Source organism: Podarcis liolepis (genome assembly GCF_965112155.1).
Source record: "Podarcis liolepis genome assembly, chromosome: 8".
Taxonomy (NCBI): Eukaryota; Metazoa; Chordata; class Lepidosauria; order Squamata; family Lacertidae; genus Podarcis; species Podarcis liolepis.
Genome location: NC_139560.1, coordinates 15,642,499 through 15,659,495, shown reverse-complemented (window position 1 = coordinate 15,659,495; position 16,997 = coordinate 15,642,499). Strand labels below are relative to the sequence as shown.

Sequence of the window (16,997 nt, the reverse complement as noted above, 5' to 3'; positions counted from 1 at the left end):
GAGGTAGGTAAACAAGTGATCTGTTTGCTTGTTCAAATAAAAAAAGAATCGGAACAAGTTTTGTTACTTGCTCTAGCATGAGGGGGTCACGTCATAATTACATCTTTCACTGGGACGTCTATCATGTTTTAGTCTGGCACCTAAGCCTGCAAAGATACGATTGCAGCAAAATGTGTGTAGGTGTCCACATGCAACGTACAGTTTATATTCATCAGGCAGCTTTGATCTTTGCAGCTTCCTTCTGAGCAGATCGTAAGCCTAAATTTCGCTTAGATGTGTTACCTGTGAAAATGCTGCAGGCACTGACTATATAGCAGGGCTGAGCTGAGAAATGCTGGGGCCCAGGCCCCTTCGTTAGTAGCACGGTTTTGCTCCGATAAGAAATGTGGATTTGAAAGTGGGGTGTTGGGCCTCAGAAGTGCAATACACTGCCAATGCTTCTCTTCAAGATGCTGAAGGAGGTGGTGGCGAAAACCCTCAAGGAGCACGGCATTGCTGAAGATCACAAATGCTTTGCAGCATGCAGCCAGCGTCTGTTTGAGATATCCAAGTATTATCTAAAGGTACTTTTCTCCAGCATGCGCAGAACAGTGCGTGATTGTGTTATGGTTTGATATGTTGACAAGGAAGGGTGGCCTGTGTGATATACCGTACTTTTCCATGTATAAGATTGGGGGGGGGGGTATGCAGGGTTGTTGAGGTTTTTTTTAGGGAGGAATGCCAGAAATCGCTCACCCACACGCATCCAAAAATCTGCCTCTCATCATCTGTCCCTCGCCAGCAGAATCTACCAATCGCCCGCCCAATTGCCACAGCGTCAGCCTATCAACACCAGCCTATCAACCAATAACAAGCCCAATAGCCGCTGACAGCCACAGCAGCAACCAGTCAAGCATCCACCCTCTGGACTATCCATGTATAAGACGAACCCCACTTTTAAGCATTATTTTTAAAGAAAAGAACCAAGTCTTAGAAAAGTACAGTATTCTGCCCTCAAACTGGCTTTCTTTTTACTGACTTAGAAACATAGAATTGTAGAGTTGGAAGGACCCTGAAATTAAGACTATTATGCACTTCTGATAGGGATGAGCCAAAGTGCCTTGTTTGGTGTCCTTTTTCATTCTATTAAAGTGGCCGTTTCTGGGCACTTGCTGCAATCAAATTCACATTGGTTGAATACAGTGGTGCCTTGCAAGACGAAAAGAATCCGTTCTGTGATTCTCTTTGTCTAGCGGTTTTTTCGTCTTGCGAAGCAAGCCCATTGACTAATTAGTGGATTAGCGCTATTAGCGGCTTTTAGCGGCTTATCAGTTTATCGGATCAGCTGATAAGCGGCTTAGTGGCTTAGAAAAAGGGGGGGAGGGGAAAAAACCCGCAGGAACTCGCAAGACATTTTCGTCTTGCGAAGCAAGCCCATAGGAGATTCGTTTTGCAAAGCACCTCCAAAATGGAAAACTCTTTCGTCTAGCGAGTTTTCCGTCTTGCGAGGCATTCGTCTTGTGGGGCACCACTGTACTATCCTCTGTGCCATTTTCCTCCACCTGTGCTCTAACGGTCCTCAGCCCCACTCTGCTCCATTAGCCCATGCTACCCCGCTCTGCCCCATTAGCCCATGCTACCGTTTCATTGCATGGGTGACCCATGTGATTTTAATTAAGCATCGCAACACCTCACCTGGCACAATGATTTCAGGAATGCTCACACACAAAATCTGGGGGTTGAAATAGCAAATTGGGTTCAGTAGCAATGTAGACAAATGAGAGGAGTGCAAAGACAAGACTCAAAAATATGCTAAAAGGACTCGGTAGCCAGGGGAGTAAAAATAAATAAAAACACTGAGCATTGGGGGGTTTAATTTTACTAGTTTGTTTGGCTGTGGAATATCAAAATTTGGAGATGTTCAGTACAGCTTTTACTACCATTTGTTGCCATTTCCAGTGGGATAGCTGTGTTAAGTCTCTTTGCAGTAAAAAAAATCAGAGGCTTGTATCTCCTTAAAAAGTAACTCATTTATTATGGCATAAGCTTTTATGAACTACAGGCCAGCTGTCATCCATTAAAGTTTATGCATTTTGGTGTTACTGTAGTGCTTTGTTTTCCAGAATATTAATACATCTATTCCTTCTTGTTAACCTTAAATCTAACACTGCGATCCATTAAGTTTTCCGCTTGTGATGCAATATGGCTCTTATTTAGGATCTGAAAACATCTAGGGGACTATTTGATGAAATGAAGAAAGCTGCAACCAGCAATGTTAAACAGGTGAGACACTCTTACGTGTCCAGATTATGTTTTCTGTACTGGAGAATATTACAAATCATACTGAGGCTTGGCTTGGCTTATCAAAGTGGTTCTCAGGATTATCTAGATTGAATTGCCTCAAATAGTGGCTTCATTGGGCTGCTGGATGAGTCTGTAAGATGACCAAATTGTCCCCTTAGTATTAATTTGTGGAATGTGACCTGTAAAATGGTTTGTTTGCCCAGCAGAATATCTGCCTTTTTTTTTTTTTGAGAATTCAGAGTTTGGTAATAGTTGTTGGCTATCGTGTGTGTGTGTGTGTGTGTGTGTGTGTGTGTGTGTGTTTTAAGATCCTTGAATTATAAAGAACCGCCCCAGTATTAATTAGATTCAACATTTCTGTATTGCATCATTTTACACCTCTTAATTACCGTATTTTTCACTCTATAACACGCACCCAACCATAACACGCACATAGTTTTTAGAGGAGGAAAATCCGTAGGCATGCCACCCGTAGGCATTCCCTCCATAACACGCACAGACATTTCCCCTTACTTTCTAGGAGGAAAAAAGTGAGTGTTATGGTGCAAAAAATACGGTACACCTTTATGTTCATTTTTAATTCTAATTGCATTTCTTGGGATTTGTTTACAGGTCATTGAATGGGTTTTAGACAAGAGCAAGGAGAAATGACAGCTGCTAAAACCATTGCTATTCCAGGATGGCAATTTTGAGCAAGCACAGCACATTAAGTGGACAGCGTGGGAGTGCCTTGTTACGTTGTGGAAGTCCCTAAAACCAGTGATTCCTGCAGTGTAATACCCTCAAAGATCTCTGACATTTAAAAAATGGCTTTGAATTGAGCCTTATGTGTATATATCTCTCTCTGTGTGTATATACACACACACACATTTATTATTTCAAACTGTATAAATAATACAATCAAATCTTCTATGCTTTTTTTTATATGTGGCTTGTACAGCTTTTTTATTTAGAAAATAAAAACCAGGTTTCTAAGTGGTTGACAGTGTTATCTTCTTTTCCTGTTTGCCTGATTTACTAGACGCATAACTCTGTCAGTACCTTCATTGTGGTTAACCAACTAGCCATAAAAGTTTTACAAGATAGACAAAACCCTCTTGCGCTTGATAACAAATTAAGTGTCAAGAACAGTGGTTTTTGTTGAAAAACCCTGAACCAAAAGCCCGCCAGGAGGAATATTCTTCCTCTAGACCTGACTGCTAACCCCCCATAGATGAACCAGAATGCCTCTGTCAAAGCAAAGATGTGCACAATAAGTTTCAACCAGTTTCAGAAGATTCAAGGGAGATAATTGTAAAAGGAGACTTAGCTAGAATAATTGCTTCTATCAAGCCAAAACTCAGTTGTAGAAATTCCATTGGGGTTAATCAAGCTAGCGTCACTGAATGTAACTATAATGCTTTCTCAAAGCATTCTGTTCTTGCCATGTAAATTATAACCCCACAAAAGCTCCAGTAAATGAATTTTTTATTAAATATAGCATTTTTCCTCTAAAATATAAATATTTTAAACTAAATTCTTACAAATCTTGAGTAGCGCCGTATAATTCGTTCTATCAACTCCAACCAAATATGAGTCGATCCAAAATCTGTATTTAATTTGTCTATAAATATATAACATTTTTTTCTCTTTGCGAATTATTCGCTTATTCTTTATATTGTAATCTGAGCACCGTAAATTACATGACATATTGTGTTATTTATTAATTGATAACTAATAGATAACTTCTGATTATTTACAATGCAGGTATATCTATAACATTCCAGTGATTTTTTTAAAAAAGTGTTTAGGGACAGTATAATTTACACATGCATTTACTTTCCCTACAATACACAGTAATTCTGGGTTATTTTCTGTCATTCAAATCCACAAACGCTCTCCCTTTGCAATTTCATTTGTATTGAACGAAGAACTTGTATTTTGCATGACGTTGGCAAGTGCATGGATTGATGGCTCTCCATCTGTATATCTGCATGTTCCTTTAGTTTTCACAAAAGGAAAAAAATTCAGCCCAGCCTCACATATCCCTCTATCATCCTTCAACTGACATGGACACCCTTATTCCACTTACAGAGATCTCTTACCTGCAAAGGTGTTCCTATGCTTTAAATGCAGGAACGAGACCTACCCCTGGATGCATTCCACTCCTAAGTCCATTCAAGTGAAACATGGAAGCTCATAGAGTCTTCTGTGTGCACTGGAGTGGGACATGGGGCTCTAGATCAGGGAAATACTACATTGACAGAAAGGGGTTGTGTGTTAGATCTCTTTTTGGAAGACCGCTATTATCATATCCCTCCCATCTCAAGGGCTTCAGTACTTTCCATCCTCTGCCTGCACCATGCCTGCATTTACCATCATTAAGAATTACACCAGTACCAGGCATAGCTGTTATTAATACCAAGCAAATACTCTATAACCAGGGTTTTATTATTAGCTTCAAACCCTGGTTAGGAAACTCTGGCTTAAGGCTCAGTTCTGGATGAAGTTAAGTGCATGATGTGCTTAGCAACATTTGCTCCGTTAGCCATGGTTAAGATCTGCACCGTAATACGGATCCCGCTTGGTATCTTCTGTATATAAAACAATGTATTTTCCCCCATGTACAAAAATAACTCTAAAAAGAGATTTAGTTGTCGTGCCCCACTTCCAGGGAACACAATTAAAACGAAACACAACTGAGCTCCCTTTTGTCTGTCAGAAGGAATCAACATCGAAAAAATGAGCAGTGTTCCAGGAAGCATGAATAATAAGGATAATTGTTATACTGAAAGCCACCAGCTCAGGGTCTCCCGATCACATTTTCTGCCTCTTTGTGTGTGTGTGTACAAGATAGGGTTTTAGTGTTGATGCTTTTGGAGGACTGCATTCAAGCAGGATTCTTTGTGGGTCGTATCCAACCAAGCCATACTCAGAGGAGACCCATTGACATCGATGGACAAGTTAGTCATTACTGAATTAAGTCCACCCGCTTCCCTGGGTCTGCTCCAGCCCAATAAAACAGTACTTTGCCATGGCGATTGGTTGCTCCCGAGTGCTGCTGGTGTTCTTACACCACAGCTGTTCGGATCTATACTTGGGTCAAGAAGCCAGCAAATGGGAGTGAAATGGCAATAATATAGGGTTGCCAAAGTTTCTTGCTGGGAAGGAAGGAATTAAAGAACCTTTCCCTTGTTCCTTGGCTCATGGGAAGCCTGTCAGCAAAAGCATCACTACTGAAGGACCTTTAGCCGAAGCTCAATTCAAAATGAGCCTCCCCATCTTAGAATTCTTCCAGAAGGATCTTCGCTGCCTTCAATGTCTTTAGAGTAAAACGATTTGAAATGCATCACATAATTTCATATAGACTGTTTATCTCACCACAAGTTACTACTGTTAACTGAGCAACTCCATTTTACGAGTTATCTTGGGATTTATTAACTAAACGGGCACAGCGGCTTCTACAGCCGAATGTTACATGTGATCATTGTAACCCTTAAGCTACAGTACCTAAGGACAATTCTGAGGTTTCCTCCTGCTCTGGTCTGGCTTGGCAACGCTGCCGCAGTCTGACCTCTCCACCTGGGAATAGTGCCCTTTCGTGCAATGTTCACAGAGAACTATATTTCCAAACCATTTCCACCTTTGTCTGGATAAGCAAACTACTCTGGCTGGTGCATTCATGGCAGGAAAGTGGAGTTTTCTGAAAACGGAAAGATGGCTCGGCAGATACAAAGTCCACGGATGCACAAGACCTTGACAACTTTTCGCCAGATCTTCTGTCTATCTGCCTAGCCCTTATTTTCACTCATCAGCGGTTTCCAAACTGCATACTCTCAGAATCCCTGCCCACATTTGTGTTCAACCGATTCTCCTTACCCACAATGGACTGCAGATTTCTGGGGTGTTTTGGGACACACTTTTATCAGTCCACAAAGACTGCCAGCCCCATCTGTGGGGAGCAGTTGTCATGCTACATAAACAGAGAGGGGCACCCCAAAGTTGACCGTTGCTCCACTGCGGCTGGGCGACGCCAGGGAAAATGGTAGACTTCAGGGGAGCTGTTCTCGCATTGCTGATTTTCTAACTGAGGCATCCCACAGTTTCTCAGAGCCCAGTTTGAAAACCACTGCTCTCTTAGCACTGCTACGGGCACAGTTATGTATACTGGAAATGCCACGCTGTAGTATTAAGCTATTTACTCCTTCAATTATTTATTTATTTATTTCCTTTATTTACAAGCAATCAGTTTTGTTTCCCCTGCAGTGTGTTAGTCGAAGCAAATGTCCTGCTCTTGAACGTCTCGGCAACTCTTCCTCCTTTCTGTGCTCTGTTTTTGTAGCTGGTCCAAACGTGGGCATTGCTCCTGTGCAGAATATTTATATATATATATCCCTAGCAGCTTCTGCTGTTGCCGAGATGTCTCTTGCCATTTAGATTGTGCAGGCAGCTTCTCCGTTCTTCCTTCAGACTGTGCTTATGCTACCAACCCAAGTCTTGTAATCTTGGCCGAAAGGAATGAATGAATGATGAACACAATTGGCTTTGGACAAGAGTGAAGGTCCAGTTGCTGAAATCATAAGAGAGAAGAAGTATGACTCAATAAAGGATGTACACAGAAGGAAATCTGGGTTGCATCCGAAGGTGCCTTGCTAACAAAACGAATGGTTCCGTAAGCAGAAATGGGATCTTTTGATGCAACCCACAATTTTATTTTTGATCGTATGGGGGAGGGAAGTTATCAGTATCCTCACAGTAAGCTCAAAACTAGAATGAAAGCATCACTTTGAAGGTGACTTATGCAGCAGGCTAAATCAGACAGGTGGTCCATAGGGCTGCAAAAAAGCAATTCTGCAAAGCAACGGCTGGAGATGTCAAATGTAGCTCTTCTCTCTCCCAACTATGCAGCTGATCCTTGTTTTTGCTGATCTTTCGGTAGTTGGAGCAAGGTGGTGGGGGAGAAGCTAACCTTAGGTGCACCTCCAGTAGCCAGTTTCAAAGTAAAGGAATAGGACATTGACTCCTACCCTTTGTGGGAGCATTTGCCCATCTGACTATGGATAAAGAGGAGATGAATTGTCCTAAGCTGAAAATGAGTGTGTGCTTAGAAATGGGATTCCCCTAGCTGAGCTATCGCCGTTCATTTTCCAGGAAAAGATAATGGGAACTTTGCAGTCAAGCTCCATCGTTTCTCCCTCTAGGTTGTTCACTGGCCCTGTGCAATGGTAATGCACATTAAACCTGTGACTTAAATTACTTTGCTATATGGTAGGCCTATAAATACTTCAATCAAGCGAAAGCTGTGCGTATTTGGTTTTGTATATTTTATACAAGCGGCAGATATTCTTGCTGCAAAATTTGTGTTGCCCAGGATCAGAAACTTCATCTTTAAAAAAACCTGTAGCGTACACATAGCCTTGCCTATCTACCTTCAGGCCTGCAAGGAGCTGTCTCCTGATTTCTAGGAATTGTGACATGACACCTGCTTTTTCAAAGACTTTCCAAATTCTTAAGCACCTAATTCGCAGCACAGTGCTGCACAATCACTGTCACCCAGTAACAAAACGTTGTATCGAAGGATCAGTTGCTACAAACGACAACAACCTATATTCACGGCAACGCGGGGGAAATACAAAAATAAAAATCTTACAAGTTCTCCTTCCTTTCCTCCAAAGTCTAAGTAAAGCATCCGAATCCCATCGTCCGAGGACATTTTTAGCTTCTCGTAGGGAAACTGTAGAATGGTTTTGGGGAAGGCACCATCTTGGGGTTCAGCTGCGAGGGAGAATCCGTGTTCGTAATGAATGGTCAGACGGCATTCCTGGCTTTTGTAGGTGCAAGCTGAAGGGAAAAAGACACAGGAATTGGTAATAGTTAATGGGTGGGGAGTCACAAGCCTATTTGAAGGCTTTTGAATATTTTGGTTCTAGCTTGCAGAGAAGCTTGGGGATAGGGAACTAATTGGCTCCATGACAACTGAAAACAGGCTCCGATGACTGCAAGCGGGAAAACAGCGTAGCACTAATATTTCAGCATACGTGGCTGAGCATCAGCAGGAGCTGAGAAGATACCTGGAAGGCAGGAAGTAATACCAACTGCAGCTGTATATAATAGTAATAATTAAAAGCATGGGGGGTTAATAGGCTCTCTGAACCTGCAAATTGGTCCTAGCCAGGCACGATTTCTGTGACAGGCGCCTTGGCTCACAATAGCTGGGACACAAACCAGGAACCACCTGGTCAGTGAACTACACAGTCAGGGCAAAAACAACGCTGTCCAAGGTTGTAAAGACTGCAGAGAGAATAATTGGGTGCACTCTTCCCACCTTGGATCAAATCTATGCTTCCAGGTGTCATAAGAAAGCTGCAGAGATAGCGCAGGATAGTGCACACCCCGGAAATGATCTCTTTCAGCTTCTGCCTTCTGGAAGAAGGTACAGGGTTATAAAGACTAGGACTAGCCGCCTGAGAAACAGTTTCTATCCAAATGCGATTTTGGTTTTAAACACAGTGTAAGGTAGTCTCTTAGGGGACACGAGCGGCACTGTGGGTTAAACCACAGAGCCTAGGACTTGCCAGTCAGAAGGTTGGTTTGAATCCCCGTGACGGGGTGAGCTCCCGTTGCTTGGTCCCTGCTCCTGCCAACCTAGCAGTTCAAAAGCACCTCAAAGTGCAAGTAGATAAATAGGTACCGCTCCGGCGGGAACGAAAACGGCGTTTCCGTGTGCTGCTCTGGTTCTCCAGAAGCAGCTTAGTCATGCTGGCCACATGACCTGGAAGCTGTATCCCGGCTCCCTTGGCCAATAAAGCGAGAGGAGCGCCGCAACCCCAGAGTCGGCCACGACTGGACCTAACGGTCAGGGCTCCCTTTACCTTTAAGGTAGTCTCTGTGAGTATATTGTATTCAATTATGGGGTATCAGAGTTTTTAGGGGGCTAAGCAGGCTGGGATAGTTGGGATAGCAGGCTTGTTGGTTTTTGAATGCCTGATGTAGATTTTTCCAATTTTGTTGTATGGGACAATGACAATAAAGGTTATCATATCGTATTGTAGTCTTCCTTATGGCAACTGCGGGTCTGGGAGCCCACCCCATAAGCCCAGCCTCTGTGGCTTGCAGCAGAACTCCTGAACTCAAGGGTTCTCCTCGATTATATAATTCAGCTCTGCGTGAACAGAGCAAAAGGCTCTCAAAACACACTTCTCCCTAGTGCAAATAGCAGCATACAGTGGTGCCTCGCAAGACGAAATTAATCCGTTCCGCGAGTCTCTTCGTCTAGCAGTTTTTTCGTCTTGCGAAGCAACCCTATTAGCGGCTTAGCGGATTAGCACTATTAGCGGTTTAGCGGCTATTAAAGGCTTAGCGGATTAGCGGCTAAAAGGCTATTAGCGGCTTAGCGGCTTAGAAAAAGGGGGGGGAGCGGAAAAAAATCGGAACACTCGCAAGACGTTTTCGTCTTGCAAAGCAAGCCCATAGGGAAAATCGTCTTGCAAAGCAGCTCAAAAACGAAAAACCCTTTCGTCTAGTGGGTTTTCCATCTTGCGAGGCATTCGTCTTGCGGGGCACCACTGTACAGTGGTACTTCGGGTTAAGAACTTTATTCGTTCTGGAGGTCCGTTCTTAACCTGAAACTGTTATTAACCTGAGGTATCACTTTAGCTAATGAGGTTTCCCGCTGCTGCCGCCGCGCAATTTCTGTTCTCATCCTGAAGCAAAGTTCTTAACCCGAGGTACTATTTCTGGGTTAGCAGAGTCTGTAACCTGAAGCGTATGTAACCTGAAGCGTATGTAACCCGAGGTACCACTGTATACACTTCCAGAGTTAATGCTAAATACATTCTTTCTGGTAAATGAGCCACCATAGCTCATTCTCATCCTGAAGCAAAGTTCTTAACCCGAGGTACTATTTCTGGGTTAGCGGAGTCTAACCTGAAGCGTCTGTAACCCGAGGCACTGTACATTGTGAGAGAACCCTTTGTTTTGCTCACTCCTGGATATAGCAGACAAAGGGACCTTCAGCACCCCTTGGCCATTTTGGACAGCAAACAGACCAGAGGTAAGAAATATGGTGCCCTCTTCTCCCACCTAGGGGGCATGGCTGCTGGGGAGCCGTAGGTTCCCTACCCCTAGTTCAAAGGATAGTTGCCGACTGTGGCCCTATGGCTTTGGCTCACCGGTAGTGATTTCCATTGAGAGTTCCGCAGCGTTGTGGCAACCCTGAACTATGCTCCGCGTCCACAGCGAGAGGTCCCTGCTGGTCTCTGTCCTGAAGAGATGGCTTTCGATTCCTTGCCGCGTACCCGTACGGGTAGCAAAGGACAAATCCATCCCGGCCTGGGGGGAGCCTTTCCCGGGTCCTGAATGTACCAACCTAAAGGGGAATGAACGAAACAAGAAGTTGGCGTTAGAGGGAGGGTTTCACAATAGTAGATTCCCTGCTTGGAATGCAGAAGATCCCAGTTGCAGTATCTGCTATATAATTCAATTTCACTTAAACTGGAGGTTGCATCAAGCAGACGAGATCGGATCAAAGTATATTATTCAAGGTTTCCTTGCAAAAGCTGTGACACTTATCTAAAGGTGGTGAAACGATTAGATGAGAAGCAAGCATTTCCTGGAGCGCCATTGAACTTGGAAGTTGATAGTGACATCACCTTGCCCACAAAGGTCCATATAGTTAAAGCCAGTAGTGATGTATGGAAGTGAGAGCTGGACCAAAAAGAAGGCTGATCGCCGAAGAATTGATGCTTTTGAATTATGGTGCTGGAGGAGACTCTTGAGAGTCCCACGGACTGCAAGAAGATCAAACCTATCCATTCTTAAGGAAATCAGCCCTGAGTGCTCACTGGAAGGACAGATCCCGAAGCTGAGGCTCCAATACTTTGGCCACCTCATGAGAAGAGAAGACTCCCTGGAAAAGACCCTGATGTTGGGAAAGATGGAGGGCACAAGGAGAAGGGGATGACAGAGGACGAGATGGTTGGACAGTATTCTTGAAGCTACCAGCATGAGTTTGACCAAACTGTGGGAGGCAGTGGAAGACAGGAGTGCCTGGTGTGCTCTGGTCCATGGGGTCACGAAGAGTCGGACACGACTAAACAACAACAACAAGTGACAGGACTGTTAGGAAAGGTGCTGGTCTGAACTTCTGAGGCGTGATTTAATCTTGTTTAGCTTTGTCAACATGGAATGGGAACATCGACTTTCTTCCTGAATAATATGCTAACTAATCCAAAGAGTTTGCTAATTGTTCTGCAATCTGACTGACTGCGTCATCACAAACTCACGTAGGTAATTTTAATAAGTAAACTTAAAAGCGTGACTCCAGACCACAGGGCTCTCAGACACTGTTTCCACCATAGCACCCTTTGAACAGACAGGTTTCATCTCTACCAACTGAGGTCTCTAACTAATTGCCTAGATTTAGTAAGGAAGCCTCCCATCCGGGGCTGCAAGTCACAAAGTCTGAGGGTTTCTACAGGGTAAGAGACACAGCCATACACACCTTTGAGGACAGAAGATGGCCCAGAATGTTCTGTTGCTCAACTGCGGTTCTGTGGTAGGCAAGTCAATACGAGAAGGGTTCCCTCAAATGCCATAGCCCTTCTGTTACAGAGGATATGTGTGCGGGCCTAGCCAGGTCACAACAAAAATCCAAAGGGAGGTCTACCATGAAAGTGTGATTTCTTTCCTTTTCTTACACCTCTTAACAGCATTTGCAGCTGTCTATACTCAAAGGGAAACTGGGAGCCGCAAACCTTTGCCACATCTTGGTTCAAATTTGATAGGCTCACGGCGGAAACTGCTCTGAGGAACCAGCTCGGCCTCTCAGCCAGCTGGCTGACCACCCTCAATGTGTGCCTCATACCTCCTGTTCCTTTTCTTCAAGCCTTCCAAGGAAAGGGAGCCCGCAACTGCTCCCTGGGTCAGAATTCATTTGCAAATCTGACACTATTGGGCTTCAGCTCTGCAGAAACAGAGAGAGGCCAGCTCATTACAGAAAGTAATTGCAATAATTGTCCCTTGAGCTCTTTGAGCAGAAGTATGTAAGACGAGTCTGACCAAAGGCTTTTCTAAGTCTGGCATCATCCTGTTCTCCAGATACTCTTGCTTCATCAACACTGTAGCAGAAGCAGGGCAGGAGGTACCAGCCTGATGTGTGTTCACATAAAACACTAGTTTAATACAGTGGTTCTCAAACTTATTTCTCTGAGCCACACTTGAAGAATAAAAATGTTCTCGTGGCACACCAAATTGTTTCTTGATAAGAAATACACTGGAAAACAAACAGAAACAACTCCTGGCAGTGCTTGATTTATAACACAGAATCCTAGAATCCAGCTCATTTTCAACATACTTTATCACGTGCTGATGTTAGAAGAAGAAGATAAAAGGAAGGAAAGGATCAGCAGGAGAAAAGACAGCCAAAGAATCATTTGGACTCATGTTTCTTTAGTGGTCCAATTAAAAGCAGTTGATGTTGCATTCAGAAGATAAGGGGGGAAAGCCACAAGGCATTTTTGCACATGGGTTTAGTAGCATGAGAGAAACCCAAAACACTTGTTACTCATGTAGCAGTGCTTTTTGGGGTTTTTTTTAACCCTTCAACAAGCAGGGCCATTCAGAAGTTGATGAACAATTGATATACTGCAGGGAACTGTATGAGCTCAGAGCTTTCAGCTCTCGGTGAGAGAGTTCACCTGAAGATTAGACAGATGGAGAGGCTTTGCCAGGTAAAAGGTCCATCTCAACAGTGCCCTGGGTGTGTGCATTCAAGGACCGGCACTTCCCAGCAGAGGGCACAGGAGAGCTAAAAATCCAAAACAAACGCAGCTTTTTCCAGCATGTTGAGTATCATAGACTTGTAGAGTTGCAGGAATATGGGGATCAAGAAGAAACATTTATTATTATTATTATTATTATTATTATTATTATTATTATTATTATTATTATTATATATTTACTTATACAGTGGTACCTTGGGTTAAGTACTTAATTCGTTCCGGAGGTCCGTTCTTAACCTCAAACTGTTCTTAACCTGGGGTACCACTTTAGCTAATGGGGCCTCCTGCTCCTGTCGCGCCGCCGGAGCACGATTTCTGTTCTCATCCTGAAGCAAAGTTCTTAACCAGAGGTACTATTTCTGGGTTAGCGGAGTCTGTAACCTGAAGCGTCTGTAACCTGAGGTACCACTGTCCCCCCCCCTTTTCCCCCTGATGGGACTCAAGGAGATGTAGACCCATGGCTCATGCTTAAAGCTTGATAAGGATGGAATAAGTCCATTTCCTGCCCATGTCCTCTCTGCATGTGTCTCTCACCCCACCCCCACCCCCCACATTTCTGCATTAACCTGAGCACATTTTAAACCCACAACTAAATCTGCATCGGAATATTGTCACTCAAGACACTGCATTCCTGAAAGTATTCTCTCTTGCAACACACTTTTGAAATGCCTTTTGGTTCCCCTTTTTTTTTTAAGCCGAGAATGCTGTCAAAACAACCAGAGTGTTAGGAATCACTGATCTGCTTGTTTATATAGCAGCCAGTCCACGGACCACCAATTGGGAACCGCTAATGGATCTAAGGGATAACCGAGTTTCAATTCATACACTAGTCTGGGATCAGATCAGCCCACGCTGGAATTGGCAAGGAGTCCTCAGTTCCTCAAGTATTGCAACTTGCAGAGGATTCACATCGTGATGGTGAAACTCGCTATTCTTTTTCAAGCTTACCTGCAGCCTGGATCGTCCAGCTAGATTTGAGGTACAGACTGGTGTTTAGAAATGCAAATAGCTTCAGGGTAGGGGAAAGGCAAGGGATGCAGGTGGCGCTGTGGGTTAAACCACAGAGCCTAGGACTTGCCGATCAGAAGGTCGGTGGTTCGAATCCCCGCAAAGGGGTGAGCTCCCGTTGCTCGGTCCCTGCTCCTGCCAACCTAGCAGTTTGAAAGCACATCAAAGTGCAAGTACATAAATAGGTACCACTCCAGGGGGAAGGTAAATGGCGTTTCCGTGCGCTGCTCTATGTGACTCATAGAATCACAGAACTGTAGAAATGGAAGGGGTGCCAAGGGCCATCTAGTCCAACCCCCGCAAGGCAGGAATCGCAACGAAAGCATCCATGGCGGATGGCCACCCAACCTCTGCTAAAATACCTCCAGCAAGGCAGCTTGCTGTGCTCCTAAGCACTTCCATTTTTGTGTGTTGGTGCACCGTCGCTCTGACACAAACAGCTGCACGCTTGTGGCAATTTAGTTGTCATTCCCTGAGTGGCTGTCCTAAGATAACCCTCCTGCCAGTACAAAGAAGGGATTGGGTGTTCTAGACGCCCTTACTAACTCACTCGGGGTCACTGAGAGGCTACAGAGTGCCTCACGCCACTGCTAGCAGGAACATGCCGACTCGCCAGCCTTGTAACATGAGAACCTTCGTGTCTTGTGCTGTTTCCTCGCAGTGCAGGAATCCCACACTTATTTGGGCGGGTTAAGTCTTCTGCAAGCCGGGGCCAACACTTGCCTCCACACTTGTCTCCATTTGCTCTCCTCCGATACGTGAGAAATGTTTCGCCTAGCGACAGCTTGGCAGTTGTCACTACATGTGGCCGGCTCGAAGCTAGACGCATGAGAGCATACCCTAAGCTCAGACAAAGAGTACCTTTGGTAGCACACAGTGTTTTAACTGGACTGTGTTCAGAGCCTCACGGCTTCAGCCAGGAAATGGTCCATGCATTTGGTGAACTGGGCAGTGTTAGAAACTGAGATATCAAAGCTAGGCGCTAAATGGCACTTTAAACCTAAGTTATGGGCGCCGCAACGGAATGTCTAGGCACGCTTTTTATGATAAGAATACAAAGCTGAAAATGAATGAACTGCAGATTGGCAGACAAAATTAATGAACTACGCAGAATTGGATAAAATGACAGGAGGGACTTGAAACCTGCGGGACCAGAGATTTGCAGAAGATTATAAGAAATATACAAACTATTTGAAGAGCAACTGTAATAAATAAGTTATGCTAGTAGGACTACAATAAATTTTGTAAGGAGAAATATATGAAATATTGCAAAGAAGAGAAAGAAGAGAGACATTAGTTGGGATATTTAAATGTAATAGTGAAAGTAAGAAATGTAAATTAAGTGGAAAGATTGGAAAATTTTCAGGTGTGATTGATGGAAGTCAAAAAAATTGCGTAAGATATAAAAGTATGTCTAATAATTGTTGTAAATTATATGTTAACACACACACATATGAAAATGAATGAACTGCAGCTAAAATCTTCATTTTTCACATGGTCTAGTCCTCATCTGAAGACTGCAAAAAAACAAGGCCATGCTTTCCCTGCCCACCCCCTAATATTCTTATGAGGGTCTCTTCTCCAGCCTTAAGAGAGTGGCTGGAAGTGGACAGGCAGAAAAAGGTCCTCCTTTTCTTCCAGCAGTGGCAGTTTTAATCTGAAATCTTAGGTGCAGGACCGCGCCCAGAGCTCAGAAACTGCTCACATGAGTGAAGTTCCCTGTCGCAAAACGTGCCTAGAACAATGGGAGTTTCGAATGCTGAAACAGGATGGTGTTCAACTAACATGTTCCACTAGTGCAAGGATTGCTACTTGTGCAATGCAATTCTACACACAACATGCATGCCCCAAATCTGCTCTGGAGGGTTGGGAAAATCCCCAGAACAGATTTAGAGTGCATACAGTGGGGGGGGGGGGAGAGAGAGTTTGATTGCGCAAGTAGAAATCCTCACACTGGCCGAACGCATTACTCTGCACCAGATTGGATATAATGGAAAACATTTGCGATGATCTTTATCAGTAAACCGGTATCAAGCTTTATGCCAGATGTGGTTTGGGCTCTGGCTCCCAGAAACATTTGGGGTGCAACGTGGACTGAGAAGTGGGCCAAGAACCAAGAAGCCTTATGAGGAACAGTTGAAGGAGCTGAGTATGTTTAGCCTGGAAAAGAGGAGAGTAAAAGGAGATGGGATTTTGTTGTTGTTGTTTAGTCGTTTAGTCATGTCTGGCTCTTCGTGACCCCATGGACCAGAGCATGCCAGTCACTCCTTTCTTCCACTGCCTCCTGCAGTTTGGTCAAACTCATGCTGGTAGCTTCAAGAACACTGTCCAACCATCTTGTCCTCTGTCGTCCCCTTCTCCTTGTGCCCTCCATCTTTCCCAACATCAGGGTCTTTCCCAGGGAGTCTTCTCTTCTCCTGAGGTGGCCAAAGTATTGGAGCCTCAGCTTCAGGATCTGTCCTTCCAGTGAGCACTCAGGGCTGATTTCTTTAAGAATGGAGAGGTTTGATCTTCTTGCAGTCCATGGGACTCTCAAGATGGGATAGCCACCTTCAAATATCTTAAGGGCTGTTACATGGAAGAGGGAACAAGCTTGTTTTCTCCTTCTCTGGAGCGTAGTACCCAAACCAATGGCTTCAATTTATAGGAAAGCAGATTCTGACTAAACATCAGGAAAAAAATTCTGATAGTAAGAGCCCGTTTGACAGTGGAATGGTCTCCCTCAGGAGGTTGTGAACTCTCCTTCCTTGGAGGTTTTTAAGCAGAGGTTGAGTGGCCATCTGTCCAGGATGCTTTAGCTGAGATCCCTGCATTGCAGGGAGTTTAACTAGATGACTCTTACAGTCCCTTCCAACTCTACAATTCTATGATTCTAACCAGCAACTGGCTGAAGTTCCCACTTGAATTTTTCTGCACATTTTAATTCATTTGCGCTTCACGTGTCTA

The 16,997-nt window shown here is 44.1% G+C and overlaps 2 protein-coding genes and 1 long non-coding RNA gene across 3 annotated transcripts in view; 1 reads left to right on the top strand and 2 right to left on the bottom strand.

The window, feature by feature from the left end:
- MTBP (MDM2 binding protein) overlaps positions 1-3,261 on the top strand; it is a 31,829-nt gene extending 28,568 nt beyond the window's left edge. Inside the window, exons 20-22 of the mRNA XM_083516649.1 lie at positions 450-563; positions 2,197-2,262; positions 2,896-3,261. Of these exons, the coding sequence (XP_083372775.1) occupies positions 450-563; positions 2,197-2,262; positions 2,896-2,934 (219 nt within the window). The 3' untranslated portion in view covers positions 2,935-3,261. The remainder of the gene's footprint in view (positions 1-449; positions 564-2,196; positions 2,263-2,895) is intronic.
- LOC310713284 overlaps positions 1-16,997 on the bottom strand; it is a 326,468-nt gene that overhangs the window by 157,414 nt on the left and 152,057 nt on the right. The gene's annotated exons all lie outside the window — the stretch shown is intronic.
- The window catches only part of SNTB1 (syntrophin beta 1), a 108,961-nt gene continuing 95,697 nt past the window's right edge, over positions 3,734-16,997 (bottom strand). Inside the window, exons 5-7 of the mRNA XM_083516768.1 lie at positions 10,434-10,630; positions 7,913-8,103; positions 3,734-6,832 (exon numbers count right to left, since the gene is read on the bottom strand). Coding sequence (XP_083372894.1) covers positions 6,740-6,832; positions 7,913-8,103; positions 10,434-10,630 — 481 coding nt within the window. The 3' untranslated portion in view covers positions 3,734-6,739. The remainder of the gene's footprint in view (positions 6,833-7,912; positions 8,104-10,433; positions 10,631-16,997) is intronic.